We start from the raw sequence: 27,773 nt of genomic DNA on the forward strand, positions 1-27,773 counted from the left end.
AAAAAAACAAAAGCCTGGTTTCTGATTTAATGTTCTTTAGCATTGCTGAGCAACAATCATCATCCGTATGAATTTATACCAGCTAATTCTGTTTCTCCCTTGTGAAGAAGCAACTCTATTAAGTGCACTCTTATCTTCAAGTCTCTCATGTCCATCGTTTTGCAGCACTCTCTACAAGCAGGATGGAAAACAGGGGCAGTATACAGACAGACACCTAAAGAAAATGTGTAACACTTGCCCTACCCACTGTAACTTGTTACATTAGTCACTTTGATGTAGCTCATGCAAAATGACTCCTTTTACTTCTGTGGAGGAACCTTTATACCACATGTTCTTCCCCTCCCCGCCCCCTCCCCTCCCCCCCGCTTTATCCTTTCTTAATCTTCTCCCCTGATACACAAAACTGGCTGAAGAATTTTGCCCTGATATCTTTTCCCTCTACCTGGAATCCCTCAAAGGCATGGAACAGACTGCCCAGGGAGGGGGTTGAGTCACCACCCCTGGCTGTGTTTAACAGATGGGTAGATGAGGTGCTTAGGGATATGGTTTAGCTTAAGAAGGGAACGTCTGTACTTGATGATCTTGAAGGTCTTTTCCAACCTTGTGATACTGTGATTCTGTGAAATGATGAAAGATTGATAATACCAGAGGGAGTAACAAAGTTCATTTGGAGTCCCAGATCCTGCTTCCTAGAAAATATTTTACATCATGCTTTGTATAAACCCCAGAACAATATAGGAAGCCACAGAGCCTTCATTCTTTCATCTACTTTTCAGTCTAGACAAAAAATAGGCTCCTTTTTCAATGCTGATTGCAATGGTCTAGGATTCTGTAACAGAAAATACATTCATGCAGAGAGCATACAAACAGGAGGGGAATCAATGTTTAAAAGGGCAGACAATGGCAGAACCAGGGGGAATGGACTGAAGCTAAAGGAAGGAAGGTTTAGATTAGATATTAGGGGGAAGTTCTTTCCAGAGAGAGTGGTGAGGTGCTGGAACAGGCTGCCCAGAGAGGTGGTGGATGCCCCGTCCTTGGGGGTGTTCAAGGCCAGATTGGATGGGGCCCTGGGCAACCAGGCCTGGAGGTTGGTGGCCCTGCCTGTGGCAGGGGGGTTGGAACTCTGTGATCCTTGGAGTCCCTTCCAACCCAGACTATTCTATGATTCTATGATCTACACAGCGTGTTGCTTACAGCATGTTAGTTCCAAACTCCACAGTCTGAGGACAGGTTGGGTTGCCTGTTCTCTGAGTGAATGTGCTGGCAGCTACGCTATTAAGTCAGAGAAATAGAAGACACTCCTCTTGGCTGTTTTTCCTAAATGTGAAGACTTTTTTTTTTCTCCCAAAAAGCTGCCTTTGAGCAAACATGGGAATATAAGGGTATAGTTAGAAGTGCCAGAACATCTTATTCCATTACAGAAAAATAATTCATTACTCTGGAATAGTGGAGGAAAGTCTGAATTAAAAACACTTATTTTTTCAGATAAAGAGAGTTCTATTCAGATTTTTCAAAAAGCCACTAAAGATTTTTTTAAAGTTCCTTAAAATACCTGTCCTTCTAGCAATCTCAAGGTGTCAAATAAGTGCCGACCAGTAAGATCATCTTTAGGCTGATACTCTGCATCTTATCTAAAATATCTCTAACTCAAAACCTGCAAATATTATCAGTCTTGTTAATAATATTCACTGTTCTTTTGGTAAGCACCCTCATCTGCTAGGTAGGATCTCACCTTATTCTCCTCATGAATAATTTGGAATTTGATATTATCATCACTTAATGTGACAGAGTCCAACAATGCTCGATACAAGGATTTTCCAGGGTGTAGAAGTTTCTGACGCCTGTCAAGACAGAAAATGATTTTTGGTCTCCTTAGTTGTTGTGGCTTATATCACACAGATAGATGTAATATTATTAGGAATGTTTACTTAGTAATTTTGTCTTGAATTTTTTCAAACACAATCATTATCAGTGCTTCAAGAGAAAAAAGAAGGAATACAGTTCTGAGTGTTCATATATGTTTATGAATGAGATGTTCGAGGAGTTTGGTCACCCCTAACCCTCTATAGGTTTTCTTTTTACCCAATAGTAGTTTTAATTCAACCATCTAACTAACAGTTGTTTGGTTACATTCTTCTTCTTGCCATGACCCTAGAAATTTCTGCTAAATAATCCGTAACACGCTCTTTCAATTGTTTGTAGGAAGCTCCTTGCTGAGCCCAGGTTTCAGGCACTATTTGAAGATAAGGAGGCTACCTTCAAGGAAAGTGTCTTCCTTAGTAAGCTGACTTTGTTTCCTTGCAAACAGATATTGTACAAATGTGAGCAATCAGATGAAGGATTTCTTTTAAAAGCAGAGCAAAGACAGGATCTGATGCTTGCCAATGTGTGGCAACCTCCTGCTGCAAAACTAGACGTGTTAAATTAAAATGGTGATGGGCTAGAGAGGGTTGGTGTGAAAAGAGGAAGGAGACCTGCTCCCACAAGAAAAAATGTTATTTCAGGTTTTCTAAATGTAATTTATTTCAGAACAGAAATAAACATCTGAAACTATAACTCAGTACATCAGTGACTAATTGGTGTAACATTGGGCATCATTCCTTTCTCTCAGGCAGCACATGATAGATGGCAGTGGGGGGATGGAAGGAAAAAAAGGTGGAGGAGAGGTACTTCAGTTAGAAATCGGATGAGAAGGACCATTTAGCTAAGGCCACCTGTAAGAAACTAATAAGGCAGAATTTAGATTTGATGCTGACTTCTGGCCAAGGTTCAACAGAACTGTAATCATGCATGATGTTGTCACAGACCAATGGTTTCTATTGAGAATTCTGTTGTTTTGAACTACGGACATCCAAGAAATACTCACATGAAGAAAGCAGTCTGCATCTGTGTGGACCTAGAGTTAAAATATTGCTGGTGCTTTGTCAGATGAGAAGACTGACTCTTTGGATTTTAATAGAAGACATATTGGATGTAAGATTTCACCTTTTAAAATATGCTGACTATTGCTTGCTGCCAGGTGAGTGGAGCACTCACTTGAAAGATAAATCCCAAAAGAAGCAGACTTGCTATTATCCAAACTAATGTGTAACTACTTCCCATATCTTTTAGTACTACTCGGTTGTGGGGTTTTTTGAAGTTCTACATTATAATTCTTCTTTTTACCTGTAAAAAGCAATCTGGTTGCATTCCTTAAAGGTGCTTTTGCCCACAGCCTCATCTTGGACACTAGAAAAAGCAGATACAGAAAAAATTTAAACATGTTCACCAAACAGCTACTGAGCGATTGGATGATGGGGGTCTTCCTCAGGAGGGGTAAGGATTAAAGAGTGCAGACAACTGTGGTAATATAAAGTGGGTTGGACTTTGAACAACCACGTTTGGATAGGTGAAGACTTTCTTAAGATGTTAGTTCCATGTTAAACCATTTCCTTTTAAACTTTGGTAATTCTGGCAAACAACTGAATCTGCAACTAACAGAGCTTTCAGCACAAGCAAATTCTTGGGTCAGATCTCTCTCTGCAGTCCTACAGTTAAATATTGTGTTCCAAGAATGGAGAAGGAGGCAGGACGGACAGAAAAGGGTAAACCTTGTACCCTTCTCTTCTACCTGCAGTGGGACTGATGAGGGAGGGGCTTCTGATGGCCCTGCTGACAGCTCTGTCATCTCTAGGCTTGAGCTACCTTTCAGATCTATTATGTAAATGTTTGGCTTGCCTGAAAGAAACGCTCTGCCAGTAGTGTTTATTATCAAATACTTCCCAGAACAGGCTGAGTTCCGACAGACATGGACAAGGATAAGGTATCAGAACTGGCAGACAGAGAACCGATGTGTAGTAACCACTTATTAATATAGGGAGCATATAAAACACCCATGGCAGGCATTAACACCACTACTGTGAACAAAACACCAACAGACACGGGTTATCATTAGACATCTCACAGTAACCATGTATTTAAGCCCTTTAACCCTTCCTATTTTTGCCTGAAGATACACCTGCACTTTCAGGCATCGCACCAGGTCTGTGGGGCGGTGATGCCGTATGTAACACCCCGCAAGTCGGCTACCTTCAGCGGCGCGGCCTTCACCCGGACTAACCTGCGGCCGGGTACCTGGCAGGGGCGGCGGGGACAGCGCTGCCACGGCCCCCCCCCGCCTGCTCCCCGCCCCCGGCCAACTCTGGGCCCAGGCCCGCACCCCGCCGGCCCCCGCGGAAAGCTGTAGAGCTACTCCGGCAGCACCGGGAGCGGAGCGAGGAGAGAGCCGGCCGAGGAGCCGCCTCCAGGCAGCGTTACCTGACTTCCCCCGGCACGGCTGTCTCCATGGCGGAGCTGCCCCGAGCTGACAGGAGTGGCCGGCGGCAAGGCCCGAGGGGGGTCTCAGAGGGAGGGGCGGCAGCCGGGGAAGTGGGGACGCTCCTCCCGTAACGGTCCCGCCGCTCCGGCGATGGGTGCCGGAGGACCCGGCGCTGCGCTGTCACCGGCTCGGCGACTGACACCCGAGGGCGGTGACACCCGGGCGCAGCCGGGGTGCGGCTCCGCCCCCCGCGCTGCTCCCGCCGGCCCACAGCGGCCGCGTCGGCCCGCGGGGAGCGGAAGAGGCGCGGCCAGCGTAGCGGCGGCCTCCGTGCTGCGGGATGGCGGAGGCGCCGCGTTCCGGGCGGTGGCGGCGGCCCGAGGCCGGCCTGCTGCAGCTGCTGGCGGTGCTGCTGCTGGCGGGGGCGGCGGGCGCTGGGCAGCGTTCCAAATGGCGGCTGCCAGTACTCATGGTGAGTGCAGGGGAGGGCGGCCGGGGCGCCGCGCCGGGAGCTTTCGCCCGCGTCCGCCGGGCCGGCTGGTTGTGGCGGCGGTCGGAGCGTACGTCTGCGCGGCGGGGGTGGGAGGCCGCTGCTGTTCGGCTCGCCCTCCTTGACGGCGAGAGGAAGTGTGAGCGCCTCGGGGGCCCTCGGGAGGGCTGCGGCCTGTCCCTCCCGCAGTTACGCCGGTGTCCCCGTTCGTGCTGCCCCTGTCTGGGGCCTTTCCGCGCCCTGCCTTCTGCTCCGCTGCCGTGGCTCTCAGCCAGGCCCCTTCAGCCCCCTCGGGGGGGTCGGCAGTGGTTTCCGTGGAGGGAATGCTGCTGCTGGAAACGGTCTTGGTGGGGGCGGAGGGTCCGTGGCCCCTGTGAGGTGTGTGGAGAGGGCGGTGGCCTCCTGGGTTGGGGCCCAGCCTCAGTGGGGCCTGTGCGGGGCTGATGTACCGTACGTATTTGAAGGTGTGTGGAGAAAAACTATTATGCTTCACGTTAAACCTGCCTTTACCAGGCTGTGGAAGGGAGTCATGTGCGTTTTCTGTGTAGCTGGTGAGCTGCAGGAACAAAATTAAAGGGTGGTGGGTGAATGCTCGTTTGCTGGGTAGTCCAGACTGCCTCATCAGTGAGAACTTGCTATTCACTTCAACAAAAGGTGATGAAATGGATTCAGTTTTGCAGAAGAAAAAGCCCCAAGTCTCTCAAGCTATTTTAAAGAGTAGGTTGAAGAGGTAGTGATGCATGACTGGAAAATCCAGTAAGGCTGGCTCCTGATTTGGCATTCGCTTTCGCTGCTGTATTGACTTAAAACCCTTCAGGAGAGGATGGTGTTTATGTAAGCTTGGTGACATTAAGCCCACTGATATCCTGTCCTTTTTTTTTTTTTTGTGTGTGTCTTTGCAGGGGAAGAAGTTTAACTTTGGGAAGATTCTCTTCAGCAACACCACCATTTTCCTGAGATGTAAGTGGTTACACGGGATTCATCTGCTTTCTCTGCTGCTTGACACATATGCACACACCCCCCACATCCCCACCTTCCCCCTTTAACGTTTGGGAAGCTAAATTCCTTCAGCTGGGTGATCTGGTGCTGACTGGGACAGAAACTATTTGTATTGTGGGGGGACTGATGCCAGTGTGCAGGAGGCAGTGCTTCTTGAGGCCTTTTTTCCTTTTCAGCTGTATGCTTCTGGAAGTGGTAAGGGAATGTTGTTGCATGCTGTGGCAGAGCTCTCTTGAGAGCTGTTTTCTTCTCCTAATCACAGTGTGAATGCGCTGCAGAGCAAACGTGTTTTCAGCCTTCCTGTTCTTTCTGTTTGTTGGTCTTTTCTAATCTGGCCAGGGCTATGTGTTACATAGGTTACTGCCCAAAGGAGGGGTTCTGTAAAATACCCCATTATCTGTGAACATGGGGACAGGGTTTAGATGACAAGTAGATAGTGTAGGTGGCTTATGGAAGTGACCAGCTGGTTTTTGAAAGGCTTGAAAACTTTCCCTTGTGCTTTGAGCACATTCAGGGGTTGTTTGCCCCAGTTCTTAGCATGGGGGTGGTAGTGGGGGAAGAGAGCTGTTGAATCTCCAGCTGCTAACTGGGTAGTTTTTACAGTTACAGTGCATGTGAATGCCTTTCTGCACTATGTCAAATGAGTAAATAAAAGTAACTTTAGAGATAGTGAGATCTGTGTCCTTGTTGCTTCAAGGTTTAGTTGCTGCAGTGATTGTGCTCTTTTTTTAAACTGAGAAAATTTAGGTGATTAGCTGATGTTTCTAGGTGAAATTGCATGTTGTGCTGTATTGTTTGTTACTTAATGATTTTTTAGGTTTAATTCCTATGGGACAGTGTTTCAGAGGTTGTTTGTTAATTAATATTCCATGAATCTGAAACAGGAGGCTAATAAGTGGTTATTAGTGAAGGTCTGTTGTGTCAGGGTTAAAGTTTTCCTTCTTGTCTAGTGTAGCTCAAATGCTGAGTTTTGTGGCTTGCAGCAAGACAGTTGCCAGGTGTGCAGCTGCAGGATCAACATGTAGAAATCTGATGCTTGGAGAAGAGGAAGGAGGGGTTTGAAATGGCATTGTGGATCTTTGGTGGGTGTTAGGCTTTCTTGTATATATTTTAATAGAAACAGTGTAATTGTGCTAGCGTGGCATCTAAGATGTGGGTACCTGAAGTATGTGGTAAGGCTAAACATGAGATGTACAGCTAAAATAACCAAGAGAAGGAAGGAACTTGGGTATGGAGAAAATAAAATGTGTTTGTTAGAAGACAGGTTTGCGGCAGATCTGACAGTAAGAATTCCATCTCTTGGCTCCTGATGTGGACTTAAACTACACTGTGCTGTCAGCTTTTAAACAGCTGTTAAGCCTTAAAATTCTGTAGTGAAGATTTGTGTTTTACTTACCAGTATGATTAAAAAATTGACATTAATTTAGATGATGAATCCTTGAAGGAGGAAGGAGCAAAAGCTAAGAACTTAATTTTAGTTTCTCAGCTGAGATAGTTGAACTGTAGGTGATACTGGCAAGCTTGAACTTTGTTTCTTTTCTGTGTGGAAGCTGGTCTGTCTTCTGCCTGTTGCCTCTTCTGTCTCCTCTGTGGCAGTTGTGTGGACAATGTGACTTCTTGCTAAACATGATTGCTCATGGGTTGTGGAAGTTTTTGATGAACATCTGCATCTCCTCTTTCCTCCCCCCCTTGATTTTTTTTTTTTTGGTGTACATGTGATGCTTTCTGCATCAGACTGAGGAGACTGTACTGATGATTAGTACTGTCAGTAATTATTTTTATCTACAAGTTTTCATAAATGCTATTCTAGAAAACATCTGTTTTCCTGTCTAGGATCCTAGTAGTAATCCTGCTTTCTATAAGTGAATACAAAGACTGCTGTTGAGTTGGATGTTGCTGGGAACTTCAGTTTACATGTTGCTGAATGCAATAAATGCCATGGGTGCCTTTTTTGCCTGTTAGAGTACTTCCTTTTCAGTGTTTCTGTGGTTTTCATGCTTGCAGATACTGGAGTTTTAGTTGTGGCCCGTTTTACCTTCAGTGGGTGTTATACTGAATATAGTTTTAATAATCTTACTTAATTTGATCTGTTTTATCAGAAGAGCCTTTGTCTCCTAAGAATTTGCCGTCTGTCCGTGTCACTGCAGTACCCGTGTTGCCTCTTAACTTGCTGTGCCCTCTGCAGCACCTAGGGCTGCACAGAGAATGTGTGCCTTGTCCTCATGCTTCCCGGGAAGTGTCATAAGGAGACTCTTTATTTTTCAGTGATTGCATTCCAGCCTTATTTATTTATTTCTTAATCTTTGGTGTTAGAGAGTGGTGAGTTTTTTAGCTCTGCATATGTGGAGTGCATCAGTAGTCATGTGGTTTAAAGTGGGATTAGTCGATTAAGACTCCATGGCAGGGTCTCTTTTCTAATTGCATTTTTTACCGCCAGAGGTCAATACGGAAACATTGATCAGAAGCTCTGTACGCGTAACAGATTTGTGGGTGTCTGCTCTGAGATGAGTGTTCCCTCTGGGGACTTCTTTGCCACTAGAAGCATGCTGTCAACTTGAAAGTTTTGCCATCTGTTGACTGGCAAAGCCCAGATGCAATCATCTGAGTGGCCCTCACAAGATTGTGAATAATCTCTGCTCATTTTGTTTATGGGTGAAACTTATATTTTTAATGTCAACCTCTCTTCATCAGGCTTTAGTTTCAGAATGAGATTTGAAACACGCAAATCACACGTTCTTTCCTGAGTGGGAAGGAGAAGGAGAAGTCTTGTGCTTCATTTTTTGTGCATGTTCTCTAGTAAATCGAATTGAAAAGTTGTTGTAGTGCTGTCTGAGGTAGTGTTGCAGCTTTGGCAGAGTGGGTTGATGATAGATACTGGCTTGTTTGCCTTTTGGGAGCGGGGGAGTGGCTGTTGACTTACAAAGTCTTACCTTTTTAATTGCTTTTCTTGGTTATGATATTGGCATATTTATGTTGTCTGTACAAATTGCCTGTAGTATTAACCTGTTCCTGATGCTCTCTACCTGCTATGTGTCCCACATACCTTGGAGAGGGAAATCCTTTTGTGTACTGCAGTTGCTGGGAGTCACTGCTGTTCTCATTTGGTATTTGCAGTTGCTGAAATATCCGTGGATGTCTTGAGAACAAAAAGTTTCCAAACAATTTTCAGCTCTTTAATAGAATGATGTGACTTCTTTATGCCATTCTGTTTTCTGCATGCTGCTTTCTGTCACTGAGCAGTAATGGGTTATTTGAGGAACTTGGGTTTTTTCTGCTTTCAACTTTGTGTTTAATTGGTGGTTTGAGGATTTTCCTTCCAGTCATCCTGCACCTCGCTGTGCAGGATGAAAATGATACTCTGGGCCACTGCCACTCGTGGCTAGCAGTGCAAAGGACAATGTGGATGGAGATCAGAGCACTCCATGCAAAATGCTTCATGTACAGAAAATGTTCAGAAACGTGTGTACCAATTGATTTTGCAACAGGTTGCACAGGGAGATGGTGGATGTCCCCTCCCTGGAGGTGTTCAGGGCTGGGTTGGATGGGGCCTGAAACAGCCTGGGCTAGGGAGAGGTGTCCCTGCCCATGGCAGGGGGGTTGGAACTCGATGGTCTTTAAGGTCCCTTCCAACCCACAACATTCTATGGTTCTAGGGAAAGCATGATGGACAAAGGGTCTTAAATGTTCTTATTTGTTTGTTGTGTTTGTTTCTTTTTTTTTTCAGTTGAAGGGGATGAAAAATCTTGCGATCCCTCCCAAAGTTACAATGTTACTTGGTACTTAAGATATTCTGACTGCTACAATGAAGTCTTCAACTTTGGGGTAAGAATTGTATGGAAAAACGGGTTAAAATTTTGGGGGGTAAGCACATATTGGGGTGAAGAGATTGGAGATGTCTCACTTGCATCCTCATTGGGCCTGAAAGACACACCCCTCCATTGAAGCAAACAAATTTCTGGATCACAAGTGTTTGTCAGACTCCTCCTAAATCCAGAAGCTTAAGTAAGTGTATCAACTCTAACTGAAGTATGAGTTTATGGTAGATGAAAATATTATTTACAACAATGCTTAATGACAGGAAAAAAAAATAGTATTTTCATATTTAGACAAATTCAGTTCTTTGCACATTGTAATTACTAGTGATTTATAAAAAATGTGTGATGTTTCTATTAAATGTTGTAGAACATAACTGTGGCTTATACTGTATGGCACCTTTTCCATGTTTGAAATGTTATTACGGCATTTGTAACAATGAACCAAACACAGTGCTGAGGTCTTGAAGGTAATAATGTACAGTTTATTTGTGTGGACTGAAGTTTATGCTGACTGCTGTACCTCCACTGCAGGAATACTGGGATTTCATGTTTGGTTGTTGGTTTGGTTTTTTTTTTATTAGTTATCAATTCTGATCCCAAGTCTATATGGTTTGGATTTTCTTTCTAAATTTTTGAGGAAGAACAGTCTTCTGTGGTCTTGATGGCCTTTATCCTATTAAATTCTGTTCAGGAGTGTGCACAGAGGGAAGTGATGGTGCTCTCCAGGTCTTCAGGCTGCTCACTGAGGACCCATTAGACATGTTGGATGCTATCCTAAGTTCTTTTCTGTGTTTGGCAGGATGAACAGGCAGATTGCTACTTTGGGGCTACATCTGAAGAGCATCCGGGTTGGTCAGGATACTATGCCACAGCTTCTCTCCTCTTTCCAAATTGCTCTGAGCTCTTCAGGCCTCAGGTATGGGTAGAAACTTCACAGTTTCCTCTCTTATAACAGTATACAGAGAAGGTGGTAGTTCCTATTAGATGTGTTAGCATCTTATTAAGTACCACTGTTGTGAGGTACTTGCTTTTAACAGCTTGTGCCAACCAAACTGCAATGCTGACTTCTTAATTTTGCTTTACTTGTGGCTTTCCATTCAACATCTGGCCCACCGTGGGGGTAGGACCCACTGTGAAGTTCAGCGCTGCTTTTTTTTGTGGTTCTGTTCTGTTTTGTTTACAGAAGGCTACTGGTAGTTGAGTAAAGTGTGAATCTCTGGCAGGAGAGTGAAGTTCTCACTAAATTTGGGTTGATAAAGGACTGGTGTGTTGGCTTTTTTCCTCAGATAATGTTCATTTATAATAATGGAAATGAATGTGTTGAGCAATTAATTACTTAAGCACTGATAGCAGGTTAAAAATAGTGCTTAAAGAAGTTTGAAACAAATCAAGTGGAAGAGAGAAGACAATGCAAAACAGCATAGGGGAGTTTTGTGCAAACATTGGCTCTGCACCAGCTGTGCATCAGTAGGTGAAGCTCTGCAGTCATACTGGTGACCATGTCAGTCTAACATACTGTCTTTCTTGCATGGGGTACTTCAGAATTCAAGGTAAGTTTTGCAGTGTTGCATCTGTGTCCAGCCATTTCCTATTTTGACAATGGGTTGTGGATAGAGAATGCTGGGAAATGTCTCATTACCGGTGGCCCTAGTGGTGTGTGGGGGTTGTTAGTTGTCCTCAAGAAAAAGACTTGAAAAGGCTTTTTAATATCCTGTATGCATGTCTCCTAACTATCCTTTGCTATATGAAGATAGCTTGAAAGGCTTTTCAGAATCTGTATGCTGCCTGTTTTGTATGTTTAATTATATGAGAAGTGTCAGTTCTGCATTTACTTGGCTTTATAAAAGATATTTTGGGGTTTAGCTGGGTGATGTCAACTTGGGCATTTAACTGAAAGTTAAGGTTGTGGAAATGGGGGTTTTACAAATTTTTGACTTTTCCTTCAATTCCATTGAAAAGTCTAATGAAATTTTAATGAAATACACTCCTCTCAGATACAAACTTCTGAAGTTTATCCTTTTTGATTGTTTGGCTTTTTTCCTGTAGTATAGCAGTTTCACTAGATTGCTGAACTGCCAAACTATGATGAACTGAATAGTTGGCAAATTCTGGACCTCTAACAGGCCCCCACTCATCTAGGGAACGTTTTTGCATAGATTAAGGCAGAAATCTCCAAATCCTGTAGACTCAATCTACTAAGAGAGATAAACAACAGATTCATATTTGGAAAATAAAATTAACTTCACTGCTGTTATGTCTGTGGGGCCAGTTCTAAAAATAGACACCTTTGGTCTAAGGGGTGGAAAGCAGCTCTCAAATGACAAAATACTAATCCAAGTACTCAAGACTCCCTCCACAAATGGACAGTTTGATTTAGAGAAATGAGAGCTCTCTAATACAGCTGCTCAGAGAATCAGGCTACAAAATGCCTATAACTGCTGTATCTTTCTTCCATCTTGCAGATTTTCTATAAAGAATTTGTTCATCCAGAGCCTCTCTCGCCTGAGAAACAAGAGGTATGTTTTTTCCCTTCTACCAAGCATAGGCATGGAGGAGAGAGTTTTGGCATATTGATTTAACTATTTTTCTGTTTTTCTTTAAGGGTGTAAAAGAGAAGAAGGAGACTGGAGGAAATCACACAATGGTGACAGATAAAACTGTATGTATATTGAGTTTCAACATGGCTTGAAATCCCACAGTCTTAATCTGTGTTTGTTTTTTTAACTTATATTTTTTTGGTAAGAAATTGCTAGTAGCATTTAGAGGGGTCACACAATTACCTCTTTTCTTTTTATACATGGGTTGGGGTTTTTGTTTTTCTTGTAAAGGTTGGAACTAGGTAGTACTGTGTGGAAAAACAGAATACAGAGTAACTACTTCTGTATGTGAAATGGAGAACTCTTACCTTTCAAATTGATGGTATAAATGAAAAAATACATTTCTTTTTTCATTGATTCAACTTCTCAAATCGCTGATGGGATCTGTTTTATGTGCTGACTAATATTTCGAGATTGCATTTGATGTTGTCTCTAGTCTGACTTTATAAAGCATTGTACCTGACAGGCTGAGTGATTACTTTTGATTTTCAAATCTGTTAGCATTTGTACTATGTGTTAAGTTCAGTCCTTAACCAGGAATGATTGTCACAAGAACTTCGAGTTGAATGGCCTGGAGGCCAACAAAGAAAATGTATTTGACTCCCTGTGTTCTTACAGGGCAATTTACCTTGATGCTAAAATGTAAATAACTCTGTGTGAAACTGTGAAAAAAGGAATCAGTGCAACAAGAAATGAGAATACTTCAAAGGCCAAATTGGTGTATAAAATATATCCTTTTTCTTTTAACCAAGTCATTTAACTTCAGTCAGTATCAGCATAAACTTTTTTGGGGGGGTGGGTTGTTTTTTAAATACATAAAATTCTGTTGGCTTTAGGTCTAGCAGTCAGATATATTAAAATAAATGCAAACTCTTAATACTTAATTTCTCTTGGAGAGGTTGCTATAAAAAAAATTGTTTTGGTAGTTTTGCAGTGCTGATGTGAGTGGTACATACATGTAGACAGCTTTAGCCTAGAAACTCTTGGTAAATATTGCAGCTTCTGAGGCGGGTAGAACTTCTTCAGTTGTGAAATTCATTCTTTTGTATGCTGGAACTGGAAGAAATCTCTGATTTGTTTTACGGTGCACATGTTTACCTGGGCAAGCTTCCTCTGTTAGTTCATTGGCAGGGTGTGGGTCTACAGGTATGGAAACTGTTGCAGGGGCAGTAGTCCAGTTGCCACAGACAGTTACTGCTCTGGAACATTTTTACTTCTCAACTATCTTTTCTGGCTTTTCTGTTTGCAACAGCACAGCTACATATAATTGATTTCAGGAAGCAAGAAGCATCTCTGTGACAGTCCTAATGTTTCTAGATTGAAGACAAGGAGTTAGGATGCCTTGCTGAATTCCTTGTAGCTTTTGCAGTGCTTCTGAGAACACTCTTGCCAGTGTTAAATTTACAAATAAGCTCTGATCACCATCCAGGTCTTTGAGGTTTCTTCTGGATTCCAACAACTACATTTTAAGTATTATGTCTAATAAACAGACTTAAAATGTATGTGTGAAATATTTATTACCAAGCTTTAAGCCTTTATTTTTACATAGATGATATCATCCTTGTGTGGTAAGCCGCCTTCCCTCTGTCTTGTGTCTCCTTGCCTATGAGCTGTCTCCATGTAGATGTTTTGTTTTCAGGCAATGAATGCTGTTATCAGAACCTGGCGAGATGGACCCTACATCTTTATTGTGCAAATTGGAATCACAACTTCAAAGGATTCTGCTGCCAAAGTTAGAAGAACGGAGAAGACAACGCCATCCTCAGACCAAAATAAGCCCTTTACAAGTAAGATAGATGTTTGTACAATAGGCTAAAAATATAGTGCCCTTTCTATGTATATATATGTATGATGGTATTCTAAGGGACTTTTAATATATACTGTATGGTTCATTTTCATAACACGCTGTCTTTTGCTTCACACAGATACAGGTATTACGGACTACAACCTTTTTTTCTTGTAAGAAAATAGGTGATTGTTAGTGTCTTGAAGATCCGAAGGTGGTTGCTCAGTCAGTTTAATGATGGCAGGAAAGACGAATCCCAAGCACCTTAGTTTTGAGGCTTGGTGTTGTGTTTTAAAAATGTCAACTGATCTATATTATTAGCTCAAATCACATAGAATGCAAAGATCATAATTGTCACATTGAAATGATAACCTGTCTGAACTTTGGAGCAGTTGGAAAGTCCCCTTCAAAACTTGGTTGGAGCGTATTTCTGAAATTACCTTTTCCACATGACTGCTCAGCACAAACTACTTTTACTTTAAATGCTGCCATTAGTAACTGGTAACTGGCCATGTAATTTTAATTGCGTGCTTTTAGCTGAGTATGGTATGAGTCTTCACTTCCTTGATTATAGTGAAAGTTTGATTTAAAAGCTGTATGAAGACTTGAAATTTCTTACACTTGTATAAAAGTCAGTTAAACGTTTTATCCTGGCTTCCTCCTTTTCTGTTCTTGCTCAATTTGGTTATTGGATTGTTTTTTGACAGTGACAGTTGAACTGAAGGGGCCATATGAGTATCTCTCGCTTGCAGACTATCCTCTGATGATTGTGAGTAAAAAAGCTTTTCTTTGAGCTAGACAGTTGTCAGTTGATTTGAATCTCAATTAAATACTCTTCTTTCCTACTTCAGGAAACACAATGCTAGCATCTCAGAAAAAATAATTGAGCACGAGGTGTGTTTTGGTGTGTGGTGGGGGTTCTCTGTGTGCTGAAAAACAGGGTAGGGGAAAAACCCATGGGTTTCAGGCATTTTGACTCGATGCCTGGCAACTTGTAGCTCTAGAAGTTACTAGCATCATTAGCTCTAAACTGAGCCTGTTTTTCTCCTTAGCTCATATCTTAGGGAATTTGCTGTTCTATGCTTTTGTTTACAGTTACTCTTTCATTTGTCACTGCTTCTTTGTTCTTTTACAGCTTAATCTTGCCTTCTCCACCAGCTGTTTTACCACCACATGAGGAGGTCCTTAATACTGCCTAACTGTGAAAGCATAACTGAACTACAAAGAGCTGATCCCTTTTTTTTTCAAAGGAGTTGTTGACTTGGTTGCTAGTTGCCTTCTGTCCAGGAAGCTAAGAAATTAAAAGAACTTAAATATATATGTAGTGTAGGCAGGTTTTAGCTGGGGATCACTAACAAATAAGGTCTCCACCCTGACTGTATTTGCAGGAGAGGCCTGTAAATAGGAGAGCTTGATTGAAGTAAAAAGCTTGCCTCAGCTTTGTTGACATATAATTCACTAGCACAAGTATCCTCACGTGGCTGGCCCAGAAAATGATCTCTGTCTAATCGTTTCTGTAATCGAGCATCTGAATGTGAACTAGCACACCTCGGTCCTCACCATGTGAACTATGTGGATTAGTCAGGGGTGAAAAATCTTTAAGGATCAGCAAGCTGAGGAAGGTGTTTTCAGTTGGTGAACGCTTCAATGGATTGCGTAGCAGCTAACTTCAGTGCTTGCTTGGTTTAAACACTGCCTTCTGCAGGAGGAGACTGATTATTACTGCCCTACATTCTGGCTAGGTACTTCCTGCTATTCATTTAATGTCTTGCTCTCCTTATCTGCCTTCATCTCGCTGTCCTTTTTGAAAACTTAACTCCCTGTGGTATGGTGCTGTCATTGAGAAAACTGAGCATGGAGCAGCATTGTCAAACTTACTGTTTGCTGTAGGAGAACCTACCCTGAAAGCTACTCTGAACCAAGTAACACTGCACTGGAAAAGAAAATTGCAAAATGATAATATTTAAAGGAGTGTTTGGGTACCTCTTTCAATTCCAGATTTTTGGCTGACCTAAAGATTGGTCAAAAACTGAGTTTGCTGGAAATTAACTTTTGAGAGAAGTTGTCAGATGATTTGAACAAAGGGGTTACAGCTGTCCATTGCTTATCTCTGTTCTGTGGAATGGTGTGCAAAGGTGACTTGTAAGCTTGTTCAGAGAGTCCTGTGAGTGTACCAAGAAGTTAGTAATACGATGTGTGAGATGGGCTGGTTGCTATTGCTTGATGATTTGCCTGAGCTCTTATCAGAGTTTTTGAAAGCTAGTAGTGCTTGATACCTTCCTTAGGAAAACTGCCTCTGAATAAACTGGTAGACTGCTTTTCAAGAGAGAAATTGCTCAGAAATGGAATTACTCTGATTCTCTTTGTCAGTGAGACAGTGGACTGACACTGTAAAAGAATCCAGAGAAAAGAAAGCAATGTTTGTTTGTAGTCGCTTTTGTATCTACAAATTGAAGTTGCTATACTCAGGGGGAAAACTGACCTGTCTTACAGCTGTGGAGTGGAAACAAGGAAATGATTTTTCTATGTCTGAGGCTCTTATTTCTTGCTTCTTTTTTGTATAATAGTTTTTCATGGTGATGTGTATCGTGTACGTGTTCTTCGGGGTTCTGTGGCTTGCGTGGTCAGCCTGTTACTGGCGGGATCTCCTGAGGATCCAGTTCTGGATTGGTGCTGTTATCTTCCTGGGAATGCTGGAGAAAGCAGTTTTCTATGCAGAGTTCCAGAATATTCGCTACACAGGGGAGTCTGGTAGGTAGCAATTGCAGTGTGCAGTTTAACTGACAGGACACAGCACTACTGGCTTATTTTAAACTGGGATGACAGATGAATATTAATTACTTGAGGATTGTTTCAAAACAAAGGGAACCAGAGCTTTATGTTTATATTTATGTTGTAAATACGATGATCTGTGCTGTTCTAAAGCTGAAATACTGTTTGTTTCTCTGACTCCCAAGTAGTGTCTTAGGGATGTAAAATGTTGGATATGTAAAAATCTGGAGAGCATTCACTGCAGTGCTGGCTTGAAGTTTAAAATAGGACTTTGTATGTGTACCTTGTAATTTGTGTCTGACAATTGGTGTCGGCCTTGGAAAGAGACTTGGAAGCTCCTTGTTCAACATAACAATGTTGCAGATGATTTTTGGTGTTCAGCTCAGGCTGATAATCCATTTTCAGTGTTTCTCTACAGAAAATTTTGTGACGGTTTCATTTTTTTAGGATGGATGCACGGATATGAAACTGCAAGTAAAACATCATTATGGCTTGTTAATTAGCCATACTCATGGTACAGAAGGTTTTGTTAATTGACTTGTTTGGAAGATCATCCAGGCTGATCTTAGGGATAAACATTTTTATGGGTCATTTACTCTCCACTTTCTATGGATGGAGAATTTTTCAGTAGCCTTTTTTTTTAATGCTAAATGACTCATCTTTTCTGAAAGCTCGCTCCAGATGTAGGTAATAAAAATATTATACACATTAACAGTCTGCTTTCTGAAAATAATTACATTTACTCTCATGCTCCAATTGCATGCAGTAATTAAGAAAACAGGAATCATATTTTACTAACTGAGCTTCCTCCTCTTTGCCTTTGGTAGTTCAAGGAGCAGTGATACTGGCAGAACTGCTTTCCGCTGTGAAGCGCTCATTAGCTCGAACTCTGGTCATCATCGTCAGCCTGGGATATGGGATAGTCAAGTGAGTAATTCTGTACGGGTTTGTTCTGTTCTACTAAAAGGCTTTTCACTACTGGTTTTTATTAAGTTAGGACAGTATTCATATCCCTGTGCTCCCTACTTAAAAGCTAGCTGCTTTAGTTAAGTGCTGTATGGGTCTAGACTTCTTCATAGAGACCTACAATTCCATATGGTGATTACTCTTCTTCCCACCCCTTTCTGTGTACTGCTGTTGGGTAGGTTTCTGAGTCACTGTGGAGACACTCCACTAACTGGAATGGGAGCTTTATATGCCTACCTTCTGGGCAAGGAGAAGCTTCTAGATATGGGGGAGGTCAAGAATCATCAACAGGGGAGGCGATCTGCTTTAAAAGGCCTCTACTGCCAGGACTGGTCCTCCTCTGTCTGTCCCTAGCTCTATTCAATGGTAGAATGGCACGCTGTGTGCTAGTGGCCGCGTTTAGCAAGTGTGGGTGTGCTTGGAGGGGGGAGAACTGGTGAAGAGGAGGTGGGCTGAGACTTCTTGGAATGTTTGTAAAAAGCTAAAATAGGTGAAATAAGGAACAGGACAGTTACCAGTCTCTTCCTTAGTTGCATCATACCATAAGACAAAATTAATAATAAGCTTTAACTACTAGATTGAGAAAGCATTTTATTATACAAGTGGCTTGTCACAAGAACCTTCTGTTCACATGCTTTGGGCTTTATGTTAGACTCAAGTTTGCATGGATTTTATTCCCCCTACTCCCTCTGCCCCCCAATTAATCTAAACTTCACTTTGTTTTCCTACAGGCCTCGCCTTGGAGTTACTCTTCACAAAGTAGTTATGGCTGGAGCCCTTTATCTGTTATTTTCTGGCATGGAAGGTGTTCTTAGAGTCACAGGGGTCAGTAATAACTGATTGAATTTTCCCATATGCCACAGATGCTACTGGCTTTATTTACTTATGCTAAGGGAGAATCCCAGGGCTGTACTGAAAGAAGGAACAGAGACAGTGAAGCAGTTACTCTGACACTATAGATAAGGGTTATCAAAAGCCATTTATCCTTTATTAGGATACAATCTGAGTATTTTGAGGTAATTGTAACAGATGTTTGATTAGTCAGGTTTTACACACCATATTCTGCCTAAACCTGTGTATCTAATACATCAAGTTAGGCCACACTAGTTGCAGACACAAATGTACATCTTGGGTCACCAAAAAACCTGCTAAAACAAAACACCAAACCACCACCACTCCAGTTCTGGAGGCTGTACCCAAGGCAGTGTGTGTGAGTGGTGCGGCTACTTGGTTTGTTAAGAAGTGCATCTCAGGATGTAGAATTCTGTTGGTTTGGTTTTGGTATTTTGGGGTAAGGTATTTAACATGTCATATATTTGGTACTTTTTCAGTTTTTCTATGACACTGTGGCTCTGATAGCCAACTTGGCCCTATCCATGATCGATGCCTGTATTATTTTGTGGATATCCTTTCATAAACTGCAGTGTGTTACAAGCTTATTTCTGTCTTATTCTTGAATGGAATAAAACGATTGGCTTGTTTCAGTTGGGGCTTTGAATGGGTTTTGATGTAGACACAAAGGCAATTTTTGCCACCTGTGGTCAAACTCATGGTTGCCAGTGGAGCACTGGGTTTAATTATTACGTGCCTAACACTCTGTTAGTTTTCTGTAATGGAAGTGGTCAGAGCACATTGTCGCAGTAATGTCCTCAGCAGAGGCTCCTTTCAACAGTGCTGGATTGACTTAATCTGGAAAACTACTTGCTGGTGGAGAACTGAGAACTGACAGTGTGGTATTGTCAGTTCCTCTCTTGTGCATTTGCCTAAAGTCTTGGTTCAAACTCTCTGCTTCTGAGAAGTAAAACTCAGAAGCATTGTGGTTGTTTCTTATTAAATAGTTTCTTATAAAGTAGCCTAATGCTCCCTACTACTTCTGCACCTTGTTTCCTTTTCAGTTTGTTCTTATTGGCTCTCTCTTTGTCTCCAGGCCCAGAATGATCTTGCCTCCTTGGCTTTTATTCCCCTGGCTTTCCTAGATACTGCCCTGTGCTGGTGGATATCCTTCACTATTTTACTTGGTGGGGTGTATTTTCTTTCTGATTTGGTTTTTTGGGAGTCTTTTTGGCTGAACTTTTTTTTTTTTTTTAAATCAGCTTCAAGTATATGTTCTTCCTACTTCCAGTAAAGTTGTTAAAACCTCTGTATTGAGTGTTCAGGTAAGATGCTGCTACAGCCAGTGTCAGGAGAACTAAGAAACCAGTAGACTAGTTATGTCTGTTAACAGTTTTGCATTCTTGAAGTGTGAAACTAATATGTTCTAGTGGTACTATAACAATGCCATAGTAGTAATCTTTGGAGAACAGGCTCAGCCTGTGTTTTGGGAGAAGGATTTTAGCAACATCAAACCAAGTATTTTTTTCTGTAAAATTTGAACTCATCTTGAAGTAGCTGGGTGACAAAATAGGGTGATGTTATTTTTTTGGTGTCTTGACGTGTTACATCCATTCATCATCTTACATGAGTTTAGCAGCTGCTGTCAAATGCTGAGCTCAAAGCTATGTACAGCAAAATCCTTATCAAGTGTTTTTAGCAAAAGTCAATCACAAAACTCTGTTTAAAATACTTGCTGCCCAGCCATGATGCCCCTATTTCTCTCTTGCCATGATGTCTCTTCCAAGCACTTGCTTTCTCACAGTGGAAATAAGACTGTAGGTGAAAGGGTGAAGACACCTGTATGCACTATGTAACTGGATTTTAACTCACCTCTGGTTCAGGCTTGATTTTCCATTTCTCAGAAATACATTTGACACGGTTCTGGAAGAATGAGAAGTAGTCCAAAATAGATACTTGGATGCCATCTTTGAGTGATAGGAATTTTAGGTTTCAGTTACTAAATGTGAAGGGGATGGGTCCTACTCTTTAGCACCTTTGCAATAGGAATAACTTCTGGTGAGTCTGGTCTACCTTTGTGTGGCTAGGTGTGTGGGTGAGAGAGCTGTTAATCATAAGATCTGTGACCAGCTTATCCCTTCAGAGGCTTTCCTTGACTTTCCATACATATTCATCAGCCTAACTCAAACAATGAAGCTCCTAAAACTTCGAAGGAATGTTGTGAAACTCTCTTTGTATCGGCACTTCACCAACACACTCATCTTGGCAGTAGCAGGTAAGCAGAAAACTGTTAATCAAGAACATTTGCCATCTCCACATAGGGCTTGATTTGATCGCTAAAGATGAGTTCAGGGTTGGCTTTGTCACCTGATAATGAAACCATGGTTTGGAGATGAGATGGAAGTAATATAAGAATAGTGAATAGGGATGAGGAGTTTGGCTAAATACTTAGTACCTCTTTTATGCCTTGTGTCTCTGAAGAACCAAGAATAAAATATACCGACCAGTGTCTAAACTACCGCACAAGTTCAGTGCAATAAATCAACCTATTGTTTTCCAAAGCCAATAAATCGAACTTTTCAAGAACTCACTTTTTAGGAAAAAAAGTGTCTTTGGGGAAAAAACAGTCCTGTTAGTCTGTTTGGTTAGCATACTTTGTAGTAATAAGTAGCTTGTTTGTTTTAATCTTGCAGCCTCTATTGTATTTATCATCTGGACCACCATGAAGTTCAGGCTGGTGGACTGTCAGTCGGTGAGTTTATACTGGATGCTTTCTGCAGTTGCTGCCCCTTGATAATTTGACATTTGGCAGTGTGAGAGGTGAGACTGGTCATTCTGGAAATGAGTTTTCTGTGGATTGTGTCTAGACTAATATACCACATGCTAAAATTCTCACTGTTGTGGGAAACGAACCTCTCTGCCAGATGCCTGTAGTTCAACCTTGGAAAGATCTGAGGGCACGGAGTCCTTTTCCTCACAGTTCTCTCTATTTATGCCGCTATTCTTGACAGGACTGGCAGGAGCTATGGGTGGATGATGCCATCTGGCGTTTGTTGTTTTCAATGATCCTTTTTGTCATCATGATTCTGTGGAGACCGTCTGCTAACAACCAAAGGTTCAGCTTTTCTTACCTCTTTTTAAAAATACTGGTTTTGGGAAATGTTTATTTATCTGGATAAGTACTGGTGGGTGATTGGTGTAGTTGCCATATACTGACCCATGAGGGTACTAAGCAGTGTGTGTAGGCCCTGGAGGAACAGTGTTGGAAGTCACAGAGATAACATTCAATCTGTTCCTGGTGGCAAACTTAATTACAAAGAAGTGACTTAAACTTTTGATTGTGTAGTTCAGCATCGGTCTTAAAAACAATGAGCTACACAGAATAATCAAGTCATGTGAATAACAGGGTAATGAGTGTCTTGACTGGCAAGAGACACTATTCTAAGACAGCTTTCACCCTTTCCTTCCTGAAGGTTTGCTTTCTCACCGCTGTCTGAAGAGGAGGATGATGATGAGCAGAAAGAGCCAATGCTAAAGGAAAGCTTTGGTAAGAGAACCCTATTTTTCCCTGCCAAATTTCAGTATTGAGACACTTCTGTGGAGGGACACTGCTTTGCTTTGCTTGCAATAAGTTCTTCCATGTGGCAAAAGCAGTCAGTGCCTCCCTGTTGCCACTGATTTATGCAGTGATAGAGGAGACGCTGGCTTATGTTTACTGTGTACATTGCCTGTTTAATTCTGGGGTTTTCAGATGTTGCTGAGCACACAGCTACTGTTGTGGTTGCTTTTTGTGTCCACTGGACTTTGTTTTATTAAATATATCAAGTTGTAGGTTTGAATCCAGTCATGCTGACGGGTATCAGAGAATCTCTCTGATACTGTTGCTAGGCAGTGGTTCCATTTGCAGTTCTCTTAAAATCCGTTTTAAGGATTTTTCTTTATTTTCTGTTCTGTGAATTTTTCAGTCTCCTTAACTTTCTGTATTAGGGCCTAATGCAGGAATGTCTAGTGGCAACATATGGATGAATATTTTGATAGTCTTGAAATTGCATATGAAACAGTCCTGCTTTATAAGACTAGATTGCATCTCTCCACTCCACTCTCCTCCCTCTCTTCTCTGCTTCCCATCTACCCACCTCATCTATTGTCTTTGTAACACTACTGTTTGTAAGTTGTGTAAAAGGTAGGGTGAGATACCCAGTGCTGCTGTCTGTCCACAGATCAATTCTTCTGGGATACGTCAGTGCTACTTCACTTGTTTAAGAGCTGAGGAGGAGCATGTAATCTTGTAGGTGCATGTGCCCTGTCAGCGCTCTCTGGCCATCTGCCAGGCTGGGAGATGATGTTACCTCTCAGCTCTTAAGTCAGCCAAGTGGCTGGTCAGCAGTTGGTAGGTAAAATAATTTTTGGGGACTTGCCTGTGTGTCAGAATGTTTGAGATAGGAAGGGGCCTCTGGAGGTCATCCTGTCCAAACACCTTGCTTAGGCAGGGTTGCCTAGAACAGGTTGCCCAGAATAGTGTCTAGATAGATGACTTTCTCTGGGCAACTGTGTCTTTGAGTTCTGTGCTGGCTATGTCTGGCTTAAAGGAAAGGACTAGAAAAGGATATTTTCTAGGTAAAATTGCAAAATACATGAAAAACTGGGGATTCCACCTGTCAAGAAAAATAGAAGCCTTTCAACGGGAAAGCATTATCTGTATGAATGACTTGTCTGTCTTACTCTGTCTCTTTGGATTTGATGAAATATTCTGAATGAATACTCAACATTTTCACTTAGTCTATGAAGAATTATAACTGTTAGCCCAATATTTTTTCCTTCTTTTTTTCTTCAGAGGGAATGAAAATGAGAAGCACAAAGCAAGAACCAAATGGGAATGTAAAAGCAAACAAAGCTGTGAGTACACCTTCCCTGTCTCACAGGATATATATAGAGATCAATGTCCCTTGTTTGGTTGCCCCCCAGTAGTAGCTCACAAAGATGCAAAGTGCTCAGCCTGTAAACGTGAGTGTCATGGCTTGCTTCAGAGTAGGGGTGAGTCAAAGCATTATGTTTACAGTACCTCTACACAAAGGTAAATGCAGGGTTTTTCTCATCTAATTTCCTTGAATCACAGAATCACAAGGTTGGAAAAGCCCTTTAAGATCATCAAGTCCAACCGTTCCTGTCCTGTGCTAAACCATATCCCTGAGCACCTCATCTGCCCGTCTGTTAAACACACCCAGGGTCGGTGACAAACCCCACCCTGGGCAGCCTGTTCTAGGCCCTGACAACTCTTCCAGGGAAGAACTTTCTCCTAACATCTAATCTGACCCTGCCCTGGGGCAGCTTCGTGCCATTTCCCCTTGTCCCATCTCCTGTCCCCTGGCTGAAGAGACCATTGCCCACCTCTCTGCACCCTCCTGTCAGGTCAGTGGAGGTGGGGAGAAGGTCCCCCCTCAGCCTCCTCTTCTCCAGGCTGAACACCCCCAGCTCCCTCAGCCGCTCCTCATAGGATTTGTTCTCCAGCCCCTTCCCCAGCCTGGTTGCCCTTCTCTGGACTCGCTCCAGGACCTCAATGTCCTTCTTATGGTGAGGAGCCCAGAACTGGACCCAGCACTCGAGGTGCGGCCCATGGGCACAATCACCTCCCCAGCCCTATTGGCCACATTATTTTTGATACAAGCCAGGATGCCATTGGCCTCCCTGGCCACCTGGGCACACTGCTGGCTCATACTCAGTTGGCAACAACCCCCCCAGGTCCTTCTCTGCCTGACAGTTCTCCAGCCAGTCTCCCCCAAGCCTGTAGCGCTGCATGGGTTGTTATGTCCCATATGCATCACTCTACACTTGGCGTTGTTAGTGCAATGGTAGCTTCAGAATTCAGTCTGGTTTAGGAATGTTCTGTGCACCCTGGTATAGATAGAATTGTGTAATACTGTATTGCAATAATGAGTAATATGTTATTTTACGGAGATTGTCAGGCTGAGAGGGAGGCTGAGCCATATTTTAAATAAAGTAATTGCCCTTCTAATTTTGAGATTTGTGATTCATTACTCAAATGTGGTGATGTATATGTATATCGCTACGTAGCTACCTAAGTAGTTTGGGTCGCACATTTTAATATACCTGCATTTCTTCCATGTGGCTGATAAGCTGAGGTGGTTTGACATTCAGCTAGGAGGTAGAAAACACATTTCAGAATCTTTTCATGAAAGTAATGCATAAATTTAAAAGCAGAAAGACTATTTGGAAATTCATGATATTAGCTGAAATATTTTTGGTAGAGAACATTGCCCTTCTCAAAGGTTGGTTGCAACTGCGTGCACGGATAACATGAAAATAAACCTTTTCTGTTTTGGGACAGAGGGTGATCAGAAAGGGTCAGTTATCCGACCTCAAAGCGAGTGTGCTCGTGTTGTGAATTAGAATGGTAGAATCATAAACTGGTTTGGGTTGGAAGCGATCCCAGCGATCACCCAGTCCCAACTCCCACCAGACCAGGGTGCCCAAAGCCCCATCCAACCTGGCCCTGAGCACTGCCAGGGAGGGGGCAGCCACAGCTTCTGTGGGCAGCCTGTGCCAGGGCCTCATCTCCCTCACAGGAAAGGATTTCTTCCTTCTATCCAGTCCAAATCTACCCTCTTCCAGCTTATAGCCATTGCCCCTTGTCCTATCACTATATTCCCTTGTAAAGAAGTCCCTCCCTAGCTTTCCTGTAGATGCCTTCAGGTACTGGAAGGTTGCTCTAAGATCTCCCCAGAGCCTTCTCTTCTCCAGGCTGAACGTCCCCAACTCTCTGTCCTCGTAGTCTTTTGATCATTAGAAAGTGTTCTTCAGGTAGAAATGAGAAAAACTTTGTGGAATCTAGCTTGTGCTTTTCATAACCATTTTTATATGTAATGTCTTCTAAAGATAATGTGCTTTAATGGGAGACTAAACTAGATTTTGTCTATAACCTGAGTGTCCTGAGGGTCTGCTTTTCCTAGTCACCATTCGACTATTACAGAGTTGACAGTAAGTTATAAGTAGGTTTTTGTTTTCTTTTTTCTCACAATGTGTTTTCTGTAATCCAGAAATCACTTTGAAGGTGTTTCTGTTTGTAGTGGTGGGGTTTTTTTTGTTTGTTCCTTTTTTTTTTTTTCAAATTTTTTAACTAACATTATAAATAAATTGTTTTGTAAGTAGGCTGAGAATAAAAAGGCTTGCCTGTGACAACACTTCAGGAAAACTGACTTTTGTTTTCAATTTAATTTGTGTACTTGTAGCAGGAGGATGACCTGAAGTGGGTAGAGGAGAATGTTCCTTCATCGGTGACAGATGTGTGAGTATTTTTATAGTCACAATAAAAGCGGCTTCCTTGGGCACAGGAATGCAGATACATTAGAATGTCTCATGACTTCTGTGCTGTACTTAACATGATCAGATGCTGAGTTCAGCCTGAAGTTGGCCTTTGACTACTTAACATCCTTACGCTTGGCGTTACGTGGTCTTGGGATTTGTGCCCCTCAAACACGCTGACTTAAAGAATGCTGTCTCAGGCTGAAACCACAGACTGATTTGTTTGCTCTTCACTGAAGTTCAAGCTAACTAAACAAATCCAGGAAACGAAGAACAAACAAACGCTGTCTGCTCAGTGCTCTGAAAAGTGACTTTGACTGGCTTGCCAAATGTAAACACGGAATAGTGTCATTTAGTTCTCAGCTTCATTTGGAATGTCCCTTGAGTCATTTTTACACTTCTACCACTATAGTCAGCTATGTAGACAGTCTGGATCTATTCTGAACGTCAGTGTCTGTGTTGCGATTCTTCATAGCAAAACAGGACTTCATGGATTAATTTAATTCACAAATCTGAACAGGTAATTTTGGCAGAGGCTCTGGTTTTCAGTACAAATCTCTGCCTGAAGTTAAAGACGAGAAATCAGGTGAAGCTTGAAGAGGATGAAAAAGTGCATTTTTCTCAGTTGAATTTGGTTTTCCCAGATCTAGTGTGTACTTTTTGAAGAACAGTAGGATTCCTTAACAAAGCTAGGGCTATACACATTGAGGTAGTCTGCCGAAGGGTTTTCTGTTTCTGAGAGTATGCTGATCAGGGTTGTGAAGAGATGAGAGAGCAACAGATAGGAGAAAGGTCTATTGTAGCTGAAAAGGTGAAGGTACCAGTGCAACTTGTGTGATTCATGCCACCTATTTTTACAATTTGGTCTCGTGTTGTGAATGTCTTTGGTGTAGTTCAGCGGTGTTCCCATTTGAATGCAGCTTATTTCATGGCAACTTAGAAATAATTTGGTTGGTGATGAGAGGCTTAGAAAAAAGAATTTTAATTCTGTGAAGGTCATTGGGGATACTCCTTGGGCTCTTCCTGTGCGTCTTTGATTTATTTCTATTCAGTGGAAAAGTCTGTCTATCTTCATTATTGCGTTCCTGTGCCCTAAAAAGCTTAAGAGGAAGCATAAAGCTGGAAATAGTTTTAATAATAAGCTCTCAGTAGGTGCTCTAATTCTCTTAACTATTTCTTTTTTTTTTCTTATTCCTCCCTGCAGTGCTCTTCCAGCTCTTCTGGATTCAGATGAGGTCAGTAAACAATTATTGAGTTCATATTAGTCTTCTGACATAAACGATTCATGAGTCAGATGTTAAGGACTTGGCTTATTAGAACTGAACTCTCTGATCTTGCCGGTGTGGCAGCAAAATACTACAAGGAGGGGGGTAGTAGGTACAACTGCGACAACTTCTTAGAATACAAATGTATTTTAAAAGAAGTGGTACATCTGCTGCCTAAGTTGGACTCTAGACTTTGAGTGCATATGAGCACATTTGTAGTGAATGCTATACCACCTTATTTCTGAATGATATAAACCTGTGGGGGGAAATGACAGCATTGGGTATTTTATTTTCTAGGAAAGAATGATTACACACTTTGAAAGGTCCAAAATGGAATGAAGGAGTTGCTTTTTGCTATTGGAAGTGGAGACACCTCTTAAAGTTGCTTGGTGGAGCAAGGGCATCCTGCTGACATGTTTCTTGATCTCAGCCTTGGAAGTTTGATGCTTTATTGTCATGAGGACGCCTTGCTGTGGAAGTTCACAAGGACATTATAAACCTTTTGGAAATTTGAATTTACAAAGTTGCTGCAAGTTTGGATTTTTAAGCAATTTAAATGTGTACTATTCCAGCACCTTCTGTAACTTTTCAAATATTTAATCTGTGAAACTAAAATTCCTAATGTCTGCTTGAGG

General features: G+C 42.1%; 2 protein-coding genes across 2 annotated transcripts in view; one reads left to right on the plus strand and one right to left on the minus strand.

Moving 5' to 3' along the window:
* Nucleotides 1-4,325, minus strand: part of GANC (glucosidase alpha, neutral C) — a gene marked incomplete at its 5' end in the record, with an annotated part of 28,167 nt that extends 23,842 nt beyond the window's left edge. The window contains 3 exons of the mRNA XM_084270584.1: nucleotides 1,733-1,841; nucleotides 3,166-3,228; nucleotides 4,297-4,325. Coding sequence (XP_084126710.1) covers nucleotides 1,733-1,841; nucleotides 3,166-3,228; nucleotides 4,297-4,325 — 201 coding nt within the window. The remainder of the gene's footprint in view (nucleotides 1-1,732; nucleotides 1,842-3,165; nucleotides 3,229-4,296) is intronic.
* Nucleotides 4,326-4,637: 312 nt separating this feature from the next.
* TMEM87A (transmembrane protein 87A) lies at nucleotides 4,638-27,769 on the plus strand (the record flags this gene model as incomplete). Its single annotated transcript, XM_084270636.1, has 20 exons — nucleotides 4,638-4,769; nucleotides 5,690-5,747; nucleotides 9,511-9,608; nucleotides 10,401-10,517; nucleotides 12,064-12,117; nucleotides 12,204-12,260; nucleotides 13,838-13,985; nucleotides 14,692-14,753; nucleotides 16,552-16,735; nucleotides 17,584-17,683; nucleotides 18,454-18,547; nucleotides 19,650-19,718; nucleotides 20,720-20,828; nucleotides 21,247-21,305; nucleotides 21,565-21,668; nucleotides 22,027-22,100; nucleotides 23,388-23,449; nucleotides 25,801-25,856; nucleotides 27,078-27,108; nucleotides 27,436-27,769. The coding sequence occupies 20 exons, from the start codon at nucleotides 4,638-4,640 to the stop codon at nucleotides 27,475-27,477; spliced, it is 1,710 nt and encodes a 569-aa protein (XP_084126762.1). The 3' UTR covers nucleotides 27,478-27,769.
* Between the last annotated feature and the right edge of the window lie 4 nt (nucleotides 27,770-27,773).

Source organism: Gallinula chloropus (genome assembly GCF_964237585.1).
Source record: "Gallinula chloropus genome assembly, chromosome: 14".
NCBI classification, from domain to species: Eukaryota; Metazoa; Chordata; class Aves; order Gruiformes; family Rallidae; genus Gallinula; species Gallinula chloropus.